Source organism: Oncorhynchus keta, chromosome 8 (genome assembly GCF_023373465.1).
Source record: "Oncorhynchus keta strain PuntledgeMale-10-30-2019 chromosome 8, Oket_V2, whole genome shotgun sequence".
NCBI lineage: Eukaryota > Metazoa > Chordata > Actinopteri > Salmoniformes > Salmonidae > Oncorhynchus > Oncorhynchus keta.
This window is the reverse complement of record NC_068428.1, coordinates 22,128,053-22,143,052: the sequence shown is the minus strand read 5'-3', so window position 1 is coordinate 22,143,052 and position 15,000 is coordinate 22,128,053. Positions and strand designations below refer to the sequence as shown.

The following is a 15,000-nucleotide window of genomic DNA, read 5'->3' as shown; positions in this document are numbered from 1 at the left end:
GGCATGCATCCTTCAAGGCTAGTCCAGCGCACACAGAGCTTATCTTCCAGGGTCTCATTTTGTTTGTCCAGCGCTGAGCAAATAGAAGGTGCAATACATCTCCTGACAGTTCCCAAAGGCAGGGAGAAAACACGCTGGCCAAACAAACACTATTCATTGAGTCACATAGAGGGGCTTTCTCAGGCTTTACAGAACAAACACACAGATACACCACACACACAGCGTCCCGTTGAACAGGAGTGGATTTAGGCCCCCAGGCTGGCTACCTTTCTGCTGTTGGTTTAAACAGTCTTAAGACAGCTTGGATGATGTTGTGTGAACAGCCCCCAGCAGTCTGGGCGCTGCCATTGTCCTCTGTCATATTTTATTATCTCATCAAAAAAGAGGAAATCCGATTCCCCCTTTCTGCAGGAGAGCTTATCCCTCTGTCTCAAAGCAACCTGTCACGAGAGAGAGGGGGGGTTAAGGGAGACAGAGAATGAATGAGAGTGATTAAATGCCTCATCTGTGCCGCTTGTCCACAAAACCACCTCGTCTCCTCGTCTCACCCCCTCTGTCCTCAGTAGTGGGCTGCTAGGTTGTCTTCTCTTGCTCAATAATTACTATACTGACAGCAGGACTTGTGTTGGTCCATGCGGGCGGGGGGGCGGGGGGGGGCATGTATGTGGCCGCAACAAGATCTCCTAGTTTCCGCGTGGTCACGTTTCTGTCAAAACAGACTTCAAGTTTAGATACATTTGTTCTGAGTGGTTCATGTTAGGTCTATGGTTTGGGGAGACTTAAAACAAAAGAATGAACGACGAGCTGTTACCATCAATTATCATCAAGTATTCCCATGTCTTGCTAGAGCATAGTGAGCTGTGGTAGTCGACTAAGCAGCGCGCTCCGAGTATCATCAAGTATTCCCATGTCTTGCTAGAGCATAGTGAGCTGTGGTAGTCGACTAAGCAGCGTGCTCCGAGTATCATCAAGTATTCCCATGTCTTGCTAGAGCATAGTGAGCTGTGGTAGTCGACTAAGCAGCGCGCTCCGAGTATCATCAAGTATTCCCATGTCTTGCTAGAGCATAGTGAGCTGTGGTAGTGGTCTAAGCAGCGCGCTCCGAGTATCATCAAGTATTCCCATGTCTTGCTAGAGCATAGTGAGCTGTGGTAGTCGACTAAGCAGCGTGCTCCGAGTATCATCAAGTATTCCCATGTCTTGCTAGAGCATAGTGAGCTGTGGTAGTCGACTAAGCAGCGCGCTCCGAGTATCATCAAGTATTCCCATGTCTTGCTAGAGCATAGTGAGCTGTGGTAGTGGTCTAAGCAGCGCGCTCCGAGTATCATCAAGTATTCCCATGTCTTGCTAGAGCATAGTGAGCTGTGGTAGTGGTCTAAGCAGCGCGCTCCGAGTATCATCAAGTATTCCCATGTCTTGCTAGAGCATAGTGAGCTGTGGTAGTGGTCTAAGCAGCGCGCTCCGAGTATCATCAAGTATTCCCATGTCTTGCTAGAGCATAGTGAGCTGTGGTAGTGGTCAAGTATTCTCATGTCTTGCAGCATAGTGAGCGCTCCGAGTAACATCAAGTATTCTCATGTCTTGCTAGAGCATAGTGAGCTGTGGTAGTGGTCTAAGCAGCACGCTCCGAGTATCATCAAGTATTCCCATGTCTTGCTAGAGCATAGTGAGCTGTGGTAGTGGTCTAAGCAGCGCGCTCCGAGTATCATCAAGTATTCCCATGTCTTGCTAGAGCATCGTGAGCTGTGGTAGTCGACTAAGCAGCGTGCTCCGAGTATCATCAAGTATTCTCATGTCTTGCTAGAGCATAGTGAGCTGTGGTAGTGGTCTAAGCAGCGCGCTCCGAGTATCATCAAGTATTCCCATGTCTTGCTAGAGCATAGTGAGCTGTGGTAGTCGACTAAGCAGCATGCTCCGAGTATCATCAAGTATTCCCATGTCTTGCTAGAGCATAGTGAGCTGTGGTAGTGGTCTAAGCAGCGCGCTCCGAGTATCATCAAGTATTCCCATGTCTTGCTAGAGCATAGTGAGCTGTGGTAGTCGGTCTAAGCAGCGTGCTCCGAGTATCATCAAGTATTCCCATGTCTTGCTAGAGCATAGTGAGCTGTGGTAGTCGACTAAGCAGCGTGCTCCGAGTATCATCAAGTATTCCCATGTCTTGCTAGAGCATAGTGAGCTGTGGTAGTCGACTAAGCAGCGCGCTCCGAGTATCATCAAGTATTCCCATGTCTTGCTAGAGCATAGTGAGCTGTGGTAGTGGTCTAAGCAGCGCGCTCCGAGTATCATCAAGTATTCCCATGTCTTGCTAGAGCATAGTGAGCTGTGGTAGTCGACTAAGCAGCGTGCTCCGAGTATCATCAAGTATTCCCATGTCTTGCTAGAGCATAGTGAGCTGTGGTAGTGGTCTAAGCAGCGCGCTCCGAGTAACATCAAGTATTCCCATGTCTTGCTAGAGCATAGTGAGCTGTGGTAGTCGACTAAGCAGCGTGCTCCGAGTATCATCAAGTATTCCCATGTCTTGCTAGAGCATAGTGAGCTGTGGTCGTCGTCTAAGCAGCGCGCTCCGAGTATCATCAAGTATTCTCATGTCTTGCTAGAGCATAGTGAGCTGTGGTAGTCGTCTAAGCAGCGCACTCCCGAGTATCATCAAGTATTCTCATGTCTTGCTAGAGCATAGTGAGCTGTGGTAGTGGTCTAAGCAGCACGCTCCGAGTATCATCAAGTATTCTCATGTCTTGCTAGAGCATAGTGAGCTGTGGTAGTGGTCTAAGCAGCGCGCTCCGAGTATCATCAAGTATTCTCATGTCTTGCTAGAGCATAGTGAGCTGTGGTAGTTGTCTAAGCAGCGCGCTCCGAGTATCATCAAGTATTCCCATGGCTTGCTAGAGCATAGTGAGCTGTGGTAGTGGTCTAAGCAGCGCGCTCCGAGTATCATCAAGTATTCTCATGTCTTGCTAGAGCATAGTGAGCTGTGGTAGTGGTCTAAGCAGCGCGCTCCGAGTATCATCAAGTATTCCCATGTCTTGCTAGAGCATAGTGAGCTGTGGTAGTGGACTAAGCAGCATGCTCCGAGTATCATCAAGTATTCCCATGTCTTGCTAGAGCATAGTGAGCTGTGGTAGTGGTCTAAGCAGCGCGCTCCGAGTATCATCAAGTATTCCCATGTCTTGCTAGAGCATAGTGAGCTGTGGTAGTGGTCTAAGCAGCGCGCTCCGAGTATCATCAAGTATTCCCATGTCTTGCTAGAGCATAGTGAGCTGTGGTAGTCGACTAAGCAGCGTGCTCCGAGTATCATCAAGTATTCTCATGTCTTGCTAGAGCATAGTGAGCTGTGGTAGTGGTCTAAGCAGCGCGCTCCGAGTATCATCAAGTATTCCCATGTCTTGCTAGAGCATAGTGAGCTGTGGTAGTGGTCTAAGCAGCGCACTCCTGAGTATCATCAAGTATTCTCATGTCTTGCTAGAGCATAGTGAGCTGTGGTAGTGGTCTAAGCAGCGCGCTCCGAGTATCATCAAGTATTCTCATGTCTTGCTAGAGCATAGTGAGCTGTGGTAGTGGTCTAAGCAGCGCGCTCCGAGTATCATCAAGTATTCTCATGTCTTGCTAGAGCATAGTGAGCTGTGGTAGTGGTCTAAGCAGCGCGCTCCGAGTATCATCAAGTATTCTCATGTCTTGCTAGAGCATAGTGAGCTGTGGTAGTGGTCTAAGCAGCACGCTCCGAGTATCATCAAGTATTCTCATGTCTTGCTAGAGCATCGTGAGCTGTGGTAGTGGTCTAAGCAGCGCGCTCCGAGTATCATCAAGTATTCTCATGTCTTGCTAGAGCATAGTGAGCTGTGGTAGTGGTCTAAGCAGCGCGCTCCAAGTATCATCAAGTATTCTCATGTCTTGCTAGAGCATAGTGAGCTGTGGTAGTGGTCTAAGCAGCGCGCTCCGAGCGTCAGAGTCCCACTGCTGGGTCATGGTAAAAAACAACATTGTGAGTGTCGTGGAAGGCGTGTATAGACATTCTGGGGACCTCCTCAAACGCCCGAAGTCGCTGGCTATTTCGAGTGATCAGTCTGTGTATGTGTGTGTGTGAGGAGAGAGAAGACAAAGTGAGATTAATGAATGCTGGGTAAAATATTAGTGTTGCCAACAACACTCTTCTGCTTTTTTTTGTTCTTCCCTTCTGTGTCTCTCCCTCTCTTTTCCTTTCCTCTTCTCATATTGTGTTACACTGGGGAAGAGCAGCATAGTATCTCTTTTCATGAGAGCTCTTGTTTTGGACACTTTCACTGCCCCACCTCCCACTCTCCCTCCCTCTCTCCCATCCTCTATCCCTGTCCAGAACACACTGAGTGTGTGACAGGACAAAAACATTTATATTCCAGAAAGTCTGATGTCTTCATCAGCAGAAAGGGAATGTGACTTGCAGTGCTGCACCATTGTGTGTCTGTGTATGTGTGTATCTGGGTGAGTGTGTCTGTGTGTGTGTGTGTATCTGGGTGAGTGTGTCTGTGTGTGTGTGTATCTGGGTGAGTGTGACTGTGTGTGTGTGTATCTGGGTGAGTGTGTCTGTGTGTGTGTGTATCTGGGTGAGTGTGTCTGTGTATGTGTGTATCTGGGTGAGTGTGTCTGTGTGTGTGTGTGTGTGTGTGTGTGTGTGTGTGTGTGTGTGTGTGTGTGTGTGTGTGTGTGTGTGTGTGTGTGTGTGTGTGTGTGTGTGTGTGTGTGTGTGTGTGTGTGTGTGTGTATGTGTGTATCTGGGTGAGTGTGTCTGTGTGTGGGTGGGTGAGTGTGTCTGTGTATGTGTGTATCTGGGTGAGTGTGTCTGTGTGTGTGTGTATCTGGGTGAGTGTGTGTGTGTGTGTGTGTGTGTGTGTGTGTGTGTGTGTGTGTGTGTGTGTGTGTGTGTGTGTGTGTGTGTGTGTGTGTGTGTGTGTGTGTGTGTGTGTATGTGTGTATCTGGGTGTGTGTGTCTGTGTGTGTGTGTATGTGTGTCTGTATGTGTGTATCTGGGTGAGTGTGTCTGTGTGTGATCTGTGTGTGTGTGTGTGTGTGTGTGTGTGTGTGTGTGTGTGTGTGTGTGTGTGTGTGTGTGTGTGTGTGTGTGTGTGTGTGTGTGTGTGTGTGTGTGTGTGTTGTGTGTGTGTGTGTGTGTGTGTGTGTGTGTGTGTGTGTGTGTGTGTGTGTGTGTGTGTGTGTGTGTGTGTGTGTGTGTGTGTGTGTGTGTGTGTGTGTGTGTGTGTGTGTGTGTGTGTGTGTTTGCATCTGGGTGAGTGTGTGCATGCGTGTGTGTGTGTGTGTGTGTGTGTGTGCGTGTGTGTGTGTGTGTGTGGTTGACTTAGAGAGGTCAGCTTCAGATACGTCGTTCCTTTCATTCAGTCACCCTATTTGCCTTTTTCAGCCCCCCCACTCTCTCTCTCTCTACCTTTATTCTGTTATCCCCCAACCTTTTCTGCCCCTTTCAGACATCACTCTCTCCTCTCCGTGTCTTTGTAGGGCCCTCCTTTAATTTGGACAGCGAGAAGTTGTTAAAAGCCCTATGAAATATGTATGAAGGATTGTGAGCGTCGCGATTGGCCCTGTTTACCGGCCAACCGAGCGAATGAGCAGCCACACAGGATAATCCCCCACAATGCCTCTGGAACAAAGGCCCAATAGCTGACCCGAGGGAGGGAGGGAGGGAGGGATGGGGGAGCAGGGGGGGACAGAGAGGGGACAGAAAGGGGGACAAAACAGTTAAAGCTTTCTGCTGGCCACGACAAGCAGGCAGCTCGTACACACACACACGCACGCACTCACTCACTCACTCACTCACTCACTCACTCACTCACTCACACACTCACACACTCACACGCGCACGCGCACACATGATCACAGACAAAGGGCTCAGGGACAAGAATAACTCCCACTCTCTCTTGCTCCTGCTTTTCTCTCTCCACTTACATCTCCCTCTCCTCTCTCCTCTCTCCTCTCATCCTCTCCTCTCCATCCTCTCCTCTCTCCCTCTCCTCTCATCTTCTCATCTCAACCTTTCCTCTCACCCTCTGCTCTCTCCCTCTCCTTCCCCCTCTCCCTCTCCTCTCTCCCTCTCCTCTCTCTCTCCTCTCCTCTCACCCTCTCCTCTTACCCTCTCACCCTTTCCTCTCTCCCTCTCCTCTCTCTCTCCTCTCATCCTTTCCTCTCTCCCTCTCCTCTTATCCTTCCCTCTCTCCCTCTCCTCTCTTCTCACCCTCTCCTCTCTCCCTCTCCTCTCACCCTCTCCTCTCTCCCTCTCCTCTCACCCTCTCTGCTCTCCCTCTCCTCTCACCCTCTCCTCTCTCCCTCTCCTCTCTCTCTCCCTCTTCTATCACTCTCTCCTCTTACCCTCTCCTCTCACCCTTTCCTCTCTCCTGCTCCTCTCACCCTCTCCTCTCACCCCCTCCTCTCATCCTCTCCTCTCTCCATCTCCTCTCTCCCTCACATCTCACCCTCTACTCTCTCCCTTTCCTCTCACCCTCTCCTCTCTCCCTGTCCATCTCATACCATCCTCTCCTCTCTCCCTCTCCTCTCACCCTCTCCTCTCAACCTCTCCTCTCTCCCGCTCCTCTCACCCTGTCCTCATTCCCTCTCCTCGCACCCTCTCCTGTCCTCTCACCCTCTCCTGTCCTCTCACCGTCTCCTGTCCTCTCAACCTCTCCTCTCACCCTCTTCTGTCCTCTCAACCTCTCCTCTCACCCTCTCCTCTCCTCTCACCCTCTCCTCTCTCCCACTCATCCCATCCTCTCCTCTCTCCCTCTCCCACTCTGTCCCATCCTCTCCTCTCTCCCTGTCCTCTCACCCTGTCCTCATTCCCTCTCCTCTCACCCTCTCCTCTCAACCTCTCCTCTCACCCTCTCCTGTCCTCTCAACCTCTCCTCACCCTCTCCTCTCACCCTCTCCTCTCCCCTCTCCCACTCGTCCCATCCTCTCCTTTTTCCCTCTCCCACTCCGTCCCATCCTCTCCTCTCTCCCTCTCCTCTCACCCTGTCCTCATTCCCTCTCTTCTCACCCTCTCCTCTCCTCCCCTCTCACCCTCTCTTCTCACCCTCTCCTCTCCTCTAAACCTCTCCTCTCACCCTTTCACTGCTTCTATTCAGTCTTTACTTTCTCACTTGCACCCTCTTCCTCCCTCATCCTCTCTCTCTCCTCACACCCTCTCTCCCCTTCCTCTCTCTACTTCCCTCACCACTCCTTCCCTCGGCTCTCCCTCCCCCTCCCTCTCGCTCTCTCAGTCAAGAGGATCTGAAATACCAATGCCCTTTTCTCCTTGACTTTGCCTTCTCCTTGCAGTCAGCGTTTTACTGTCCTTTTATAGTCAAAACGTCAGGAGAAATTCCATGCAGGAATATTCTTAGTAATGCAGCACTCCCTGCGTCTCGCACTGCACTAGACCGCTGCCTGCCTTCCTGCCTGCCGGGCTGGTGTCTATAGGGTCACAGTCTGCTGCTTCCCAGGTCAATGTGTCACTGTTTTTCAGTGGCACAAGCCCAAACAGAATTGGGTCTGTTTTTTAGATTGTGTTGTTAAGTAGTTCTACATGAATAAGATGAGGTGTTTTGTACAGTAGGTTGAATGAACTGTTGTAGCCCTGGATGACCCTTCACTGCTCTAGCACACAATTACAACAACAAATCAGTCATACACTTTCTTATTCATGATTCACCTTTTCACACACACACACACACACACACACACACACACACACACACACACACACACACACACACACACACACACACACACACACACACACACACACACACACACACACACACACACACACACACACACACACACACACACACACTCCATTCATCACCCTGAGGGGGGTGTTTGGCTGTCCAGTGCTGTCTGTGTGTGTGTTCCGGTGGCCACTAACCTTGCTGTGTCCTGACACTCCTGATGAGTATCTGCAGGACACAGGAGGAGAGGAGTCGAGTGCGCACAGTCAGGCGTTTGGGCAAGCTGCTGGGTGTGTGAGTGTGTCTGAGCATGCCTGTTCGTGTGTGTGTGTGTGTGTGTGTGTGTGTGTGTGTGTGTGTGTGTGTGCGCAGGTGTGTGTGTGTGAGTCTACTCGCATGTCTGCCTGTGTGTGCTTCTGTATGTGTGTGTGTCTGTGGCTGCAAAGGGAGGCGGACAGGCAGGGAGGCAGTCAGCATTATCCAAGCAGGTGACCCCTGAAGGCTGCATCGCTCTGGGGCTTTGAGTGAAGGAGAGAGGATCAGCCAAATACACCAGGGCTGTGTGTGTGTGTGTGTGTGTGTGTGTGTGTGTGTGTGTGTGAGTCTGTGTGTGTGCATGCACGTGCTTGCGTGCACACGTGTGTGCGTCATGTCTCTCTCTCTCACAGTGTGGGATGTGTCATCTCCTTGGCTCAAGAGGTGTGTGTCTATGTGTGCAGACGTGCATATGTGTGTGTGAGTGCTGGCTCGGTGGAAGGTGTCACAGATCTTTGCCAGACTAATAATCTCTGTGGTGTCAGTGAGCAGAGCTGTGAGGGACACTAAAGAGCCTGTGTGTCTGTGTGTTCCCAAAGCATTTCACTTCCTCTTTTCAGGCTCCCTGCATGCGGTTGTTTGGGTTCAGATTTACAGTATACCCATAAAGACGTCTTTCTGATGCTGGGGGGAGGAGGGGAGGAGGAAGGTGGTGATATAAACCTCAGAATTGACAAGAAATGAGCCGTCATAAGTCGCAATACAAGTGTGGATTTCAGTGGGCTTTTTAAGGAAGTAGCGACTGAAGAGGCAGGAGATACACTACAGAACACCACAGGGCTTCTCATCACAGCCACTAACTAAACCCTTTATTCTGTTTCACATAAAAACAGTGTGTTACTGTAAATGATACAATGACTTCCCACCCCACAACTACAATTTTTGCAAAATGTGAGACCGTTCATTCATGTAATTGGTCACATACACATTTAGCAGATGTTATTGTGGGTGTATCGAAACGCTTGTGTTTCTAGCTCCAACAATGCAGTAGTATCTAACAATACACAACAATACACACATCTAAAAGTAAAAGAATGGAGTTAAGAAATATATCAATATTAGGACGAGTAAATATTATGGTCTGATAATATTCTAATATGATTGTTACAGTTCATCCATATATTCAGTGTACAGTATATATGGCTGTTGCAGTCATCAAACCCACTGTTAGGGTGTTGCTCTCACTGTGCTCTACCTCACCAAGCCATCAGGAGAACCAGGAGTAACGCCCCCTGTCTTCTGTGTGTGTGGGTGCAGGTTCCAGAGCGGTTCCTGGAGGTGGCTCAGATCACGCTGCGTGAGTTCTTCAATGCCATCGTGGCAGGCAAAGACGTGGACCCATCCTGGAAAAAAGCCATTTACAAGGTGATCTGCAAGCTGGACAGCGATGTGCCCGAGGTCTTCAAGTCACCCAACTGTCTCCAGGAGCTTCTACATGAGTAACCATCCCTGCTCCGCCTCCGCCCCCCCGCCCGACGCTTTCTGCTTTTTCAGATTTTCATATTTTTATTTCTTTCCCTATTCTATGATTTTCCTGTTTTTTTGTTCATGTATGAAGTATGAAGTAGCATTCCGCCCCATCTGAAGCCTCCTGGCCTGTTCCTAAATGATCTAACTATTGTGTTGTTGTTATTCCCATGATTAGGATTATTATTTGTTTTTTAAATGATTCTGCTGATCTGAAGAGACGTTGATCCTATTGGGTGTTTTGGACTGTGTGAACCCTGACCTTTCTGCCCTGATTGACTAGAAACACTAGGGAGGGATCCCCACTATGCGCAGGGAGGGGCTTCCCACTAGCCTGTACCCTACCTACTCTAAGGAGGACCCTACAATCCTAGTGTGGTCACCAATAGACTTTGGCCACTACACTACAGAGGGGCCCTATGTTACTGGGGTGCTCAATAGGCTCACCCCACTGTGCAAGGTTGCTCCCTAATAGGTGGTTCCCACTACTATGGCTGTCCCAGGGAGGACAACACACTACACCATGCTGCCTGCAGCCTAATGACTTTATTAACTGCTGGACAATACTGGACTACTAGTACTGGTCTGGACTGGTATACTGGTCTGGACTACTAGTACTGGTCTGGACTACTAGTACTGGTCTGGACTACTAGTACTGGTCTGGACTGGTATACTGGTCTGGACTGACTATACTGGTCTGGACTGGTATACTGGTCTGGACTACTAGTACTGGTCTGGACTGGTATACTGGTCTGGACTGGTATACTGGTCTGGACTACTAGTACTGGTCTGGACTGGTATACTGGTCTGGACTACTAGTACTGGTCTGCACTGGTATTCTGGTCTGGACTACTAGTACGGGTCTTGACTGGTATACTGGTCTGGACTACGAGTACTGGTCTGGACTGGTATACTGGTCTGGACTACTAGTACTGGTCTGGACTGGTATACTGGTCTGGACTACTAGTACTGGTCTGGACTGGTATACTGGTCTGGACTGGTATACTGGTCTGGACTACTAGTACTGGTCTGGACTGGTATACTGGTCTGGACTACTAGTACTGGTCTGGACTGGTATTCTGGTCTGGACTACTAGTACTGGTCTTGACTGGTATACTGGTCTGGACTACGAGTACTGGTCTGGACTGGTATTCTGGTCTGGACTACGAGTACTGGTCTGGACTGGTATCAGCCACCTAATGAGCTCTACCATGATGTTTTGAAGTGTGTTTTCTGCGAGTAGGGTATTGTGTTTATTGGGTGTATATTATTCTTATTCTTGTTGTTGTTATTATTATTATTTGTCATCATTGCTTGCTAAAGATTGGCACAGATTTGTTTGTCTCTTGACAACGTTACAGAAAATAAATTATTATTAATATTCCGAAAGAGTATAAATTCTCTACATATAATTACTTTTCTCTGAGCAATTTAGGCACAAGCCTCTTTCTCATTTCATATCCCCCCCCCCCTCTGTCTGTTTGTGTGGGTCCAAGTTGTGTTTGATCTTCTCTGCTGATAAGGCAGACACTGGCGGAGGGAGTAGGCCTCAGTCCTGAGGCTCAAGTAAAAACAGAAGGGGAACATGAGTCTCAACCCTAGGCTTTACACAAATAGAAAACAATGCTGTAAAATTGAAGAGGTGTTGGTTTGGAAGAGCACATGGTGCAACCAGTGGCAGTGTACAAATGCAGAGGTCTGTGGGCAGCGACACACACACACACACACACACACACACACACACACACACACACACACACACACACACACACACACACACACACACACACACACACACACACACACACACACACACACACACACACACACACACACACACACACACACACGTGCACGAATACATACCACACGCGCACAGAGAAACACACACACAGAAACACCCAGCGTGTGACCTTTTGAGTGCATTAAGACAAACCGGTTACGGTCTGACTTTATGACTTGTCATTGTTTCAAGGCCACATCGACTCCAGCGTTGAAATAGCAATGTCGCACATGTTAGCCCCGCACATTTACGGGCCATTCAGTCAGGATTTCATCATTCATTCATACACACGACACAGTTGGTGAGACATGGTATGTGTGGATGAATGGGAAGGCGGTAATGCTTTATTTTACAGTCCAATGAGGAGCGGAAGCTACTTACTGCTACTTCATTTATTCCAAATGAAAGAGATGTGGTTATGACCAGGGATTAAATGGTATGCAGTGGTGCATACATCCCAGACAAACTAAAGTATCATTATTAGCTCATTATTCTGTTGTTACCATTGCCAGGTACTTTAATACCAAGTAAACATAGGACTTTAATAAAAGTACTGGAAAATAAAGTGTACCCGGGAAGGCCCCAGTTTTCTCTGTGATAATGGCTTTTTGCAATGCAATTTATCTCAGCAACATAAATAGTCAAACTATTTCATTCTGTGATGAAGTTAATGACAAGGTTAACTATGAGAACAAATATGAAGCTACGTTCCAAGCAAATTAAAAGTTTATATAATATTTTACTACAAAGCACTGTACTAATATTTGATGGAATTGTATTTAAAAACAGTGAAACGAATAGATAGCTAGGTAAATAAACAAATGGATAGCCAAATATTAAAGTGAGGAGAGATGTATATTTTCCAGACCATGTCAGCTGACCAGAAAAAAAACAGATTCTATCTATAGCCTAAAACGGTGGCCTCGAGTCTTACCTTGTCAGCTCACAAGGTCAGGGAAAAACTGAGACAATAGAGACACACAGATGTTCATTAATAGTAATTGTATGGACACAGACACCTTTCCCCTCCTATGTCTTCTTCTCTGCAATATTCACCTGGCTCCGTGCTAGCTGCTCCTTTCTCCCTGAACAATGCAAGGTTCGAGGTCACCACTCAGCCTAGAGGGAAATGAACCTCTCAGAACCATAAAGACAGAGACAAAAGGGCTCTATTCAATCCGTCTGTGGAAATTCATCGTTACAGCGTGATTGAAATTTAAAGGCAATGTTCCCGCACTGCAGATGTCAGCTCAATAGGAAATTACCTTTAAATTTCTATCTTGCAATCTGTAACGCTTCAGCAAAACAGATTTAATAGAGCCCAAAGACTCTAAACATGGAACAAAACTCACATGATCCTCTCAATTCCAAACAAGCGCATCTATAGATTGTATACTTAAAGATTCTGACAATGATACAGTATAATTCCATGAGAGTCCCTATGCAGTTTATTCAGGTATTGATGCATTCACACAGAAACACCATTCCTTGATTCATACCAGTGAAATACGTTGACATTCAACATTTTGATCTTGTTGAATCCTGTTATCTTGTTTTGTTTGAAGCTACCGGCACTGAATTTGCTACGAATACAATATAGCAAATAGTAGTTACTTGTCCTTTGAAGTACTTTCTAAGCACTGAAAGATCACATAGGCTACTGTGTGTGTGTGTGTGTGAGTGTGAGTGAGTGAGTGTGTGTGTGTGCGTGTGCGTGTGCTGTGTGTGTGTGCGTGCTGTGTGTGTGGGGGCGTGTGTGTGTGTGTGTGTGTGTGTGTGTGTGTGTGTGTGTGTGTGTGTGTGTGTGTGTGTGTGTGTGTGTGTGTGTGTGTGTGTGTGTGTGTGTGTGTGTGTGTGTGTGTGTGTGTGTGTGTGTGTGTGTGTGTGTGTGTGTGTGTGCTCGCTGGTCATCGCCCCGACCTCAGCCACGTCGGCTTTGGTTTGGTGTGTCACAAGATGAAAAGGAGCAGGTTAACCTGCTGACTTGTAAAGGCAGCACAAAGCGCCTGACAAAAGGAGGAGAGAAAGGCGGAGAGCTACTCCCTTCATTATGTTCACCCGCAGACACGGTTCTTCTTAAGATCCAAGTCCTGAGAGTGGGGATGATGGGTTTGTCTGTGTTTCAAAGCACCAGCCAACGGCTTAAAAGAACCTGTAACACAAAACAAAGGATAGGAAGGACACTTTTATCTGATACACGGATTAATATCACCCCCCATCCCCTCTCCCTTCCCCCCTACAGCCCCACCCTAAGAAGCAGTTCCTGTGCATTGTGCAGCTGAACAGATTATTCCTGACTCTTATTTCTAAACAGATTACTGCTGGTTAATAACAACTCTTCTTTAACTGGATTAGAAGGATCTTTGTTTAGGTTTTTCTTATTGCTTTGTTTGGTTTCAAATGATATCGAACTGCAAATATATCTTTCTTTTTCAATTGTAAAATACAAATTGATTACAAAAAAAGCTAATAGGAGTGAACTTTTGGGAAGGATCTCTGTCAGGGATTGTGTCATAAAGCATGACGTTTTGAGAGAATTTTTTGTGATTTCTTACTTTTTCCGATCTGTTACGGAAAAAAGCGATTCGTTGGTCTCCTAAAAGTAGAATACAAGCAATAGAAGTAGTTTGTGCGGGTTTTGTGAACACTTTTCATTTGATTTATTCGCATTTTGTGTTGGGTGTATTTTGGAGATAAAAAAACAGACTTGTGTTTTTGAATCCTTTTTTGGGCGGCATGAAATGTGATGCTGTAACTGTACATGTTGAAGAAGGGAACGATCGCTCCCGAGTCTAACACGGCTTGGAAGGGGAGAGCGCGAGGGAGGGATGTCAAATAGAGAGACAGAGAGAACGAGTGAGATATGACATAGACTCTCACTACATGCTCTCCAACCTGTCTTTCCCAAAGAACGCCCCGCCATGCCCTGAAGGGAATATATGTTCCCCTGTGTGGGCGATGCCCTTCAATCTGAGTCAGCATCCCCTTTCTGCTGACAGAACATGGCGTAGTTGTCCCTTCATTATGATGTCATAGTTCCCTGTTGGCAGTGGATCCAGACTGGCCCACACAATGGCGTTGGTGTTTCCCTCTTTACGAACCAAGAGAGACTTTAGTGAGAGAAAAACTGGAACTTACTGTCCCCATAGATGACTGGTGTAGGAGTGGAGGGGAAAACACTACTGGAAACATACTGTACAGCAGTCAGTTACCCTACACTATGCATTGTGTCTTTGGGATATAATAGAACTAGTCTAAATGCTGGGGGTATACAGATTTAACAAGAGTTTTAATCTTTGTGGAAAAAGGGCTAAGATAATGTTGAGGTTCCATGCATGCGTGTGTGTTTGTGTGAGAATGAGAACCTGTGAACCAGTGAGTGACACAATTCTCAACACAGAGGCTTACATTTTGGGATGGTACTCTCCCCCACCCCTGTGAGTACCATCCCAAAATGTAAATGATTCTCATTAACGGCTGGGCGACATGTGTGTGTGTTTGCGAAGTAAATTTCCATTCATTTTATGACCTGCTTTAAGGGGGTCTGTTTCTCAATGGTTTTCACTAGTAGTTTTTCGGGGGGCTCTTTTGTAAATATCAATGACGTGGAATTTAAAGTGATAAATACTGCCTTTGTATTATTTAGCAATATGTTGTATATAGCATTTTGTTTATGCTTTTTGTATAACATTATTAATCAGATCTAGTGCAGTAATTCCATCTGAAATTGCCATGGCTCATATATAC

At 47.3% G+C, this 15,000-nt stretch overlaps 1 protein-coding gene across 2 annotated transcripts in view; it reads left to right on the top strand.

The window, feature by feature from the left end:
* Nucleotides 1–11,305, top strand: part of LOC118376198 (prospero homeobox protein 1-like) — a 44,114-nt gene extending 32,809 nt beyond the window's left edge. For both annotated transcript variants that reach the window (XM_052523841.1, XM_052523842.1), the window contains exon 5: nucleotides 9,261–11,305. In XM_052523841.1, coding sequence (XP_052379801.1) covers nucleotides 9,261–9,446 — 186 coding nt within the window. In that variant the 3' untranslated portion in view covers nucleotides 9,447–11,305. The remainder of the gene's footprint in view (nucleotides 1–9,260) is intronic.
* The last annotated feature ends 3,695 nt before the right edge of the window (nucleotides 11,306–15,000 follow it).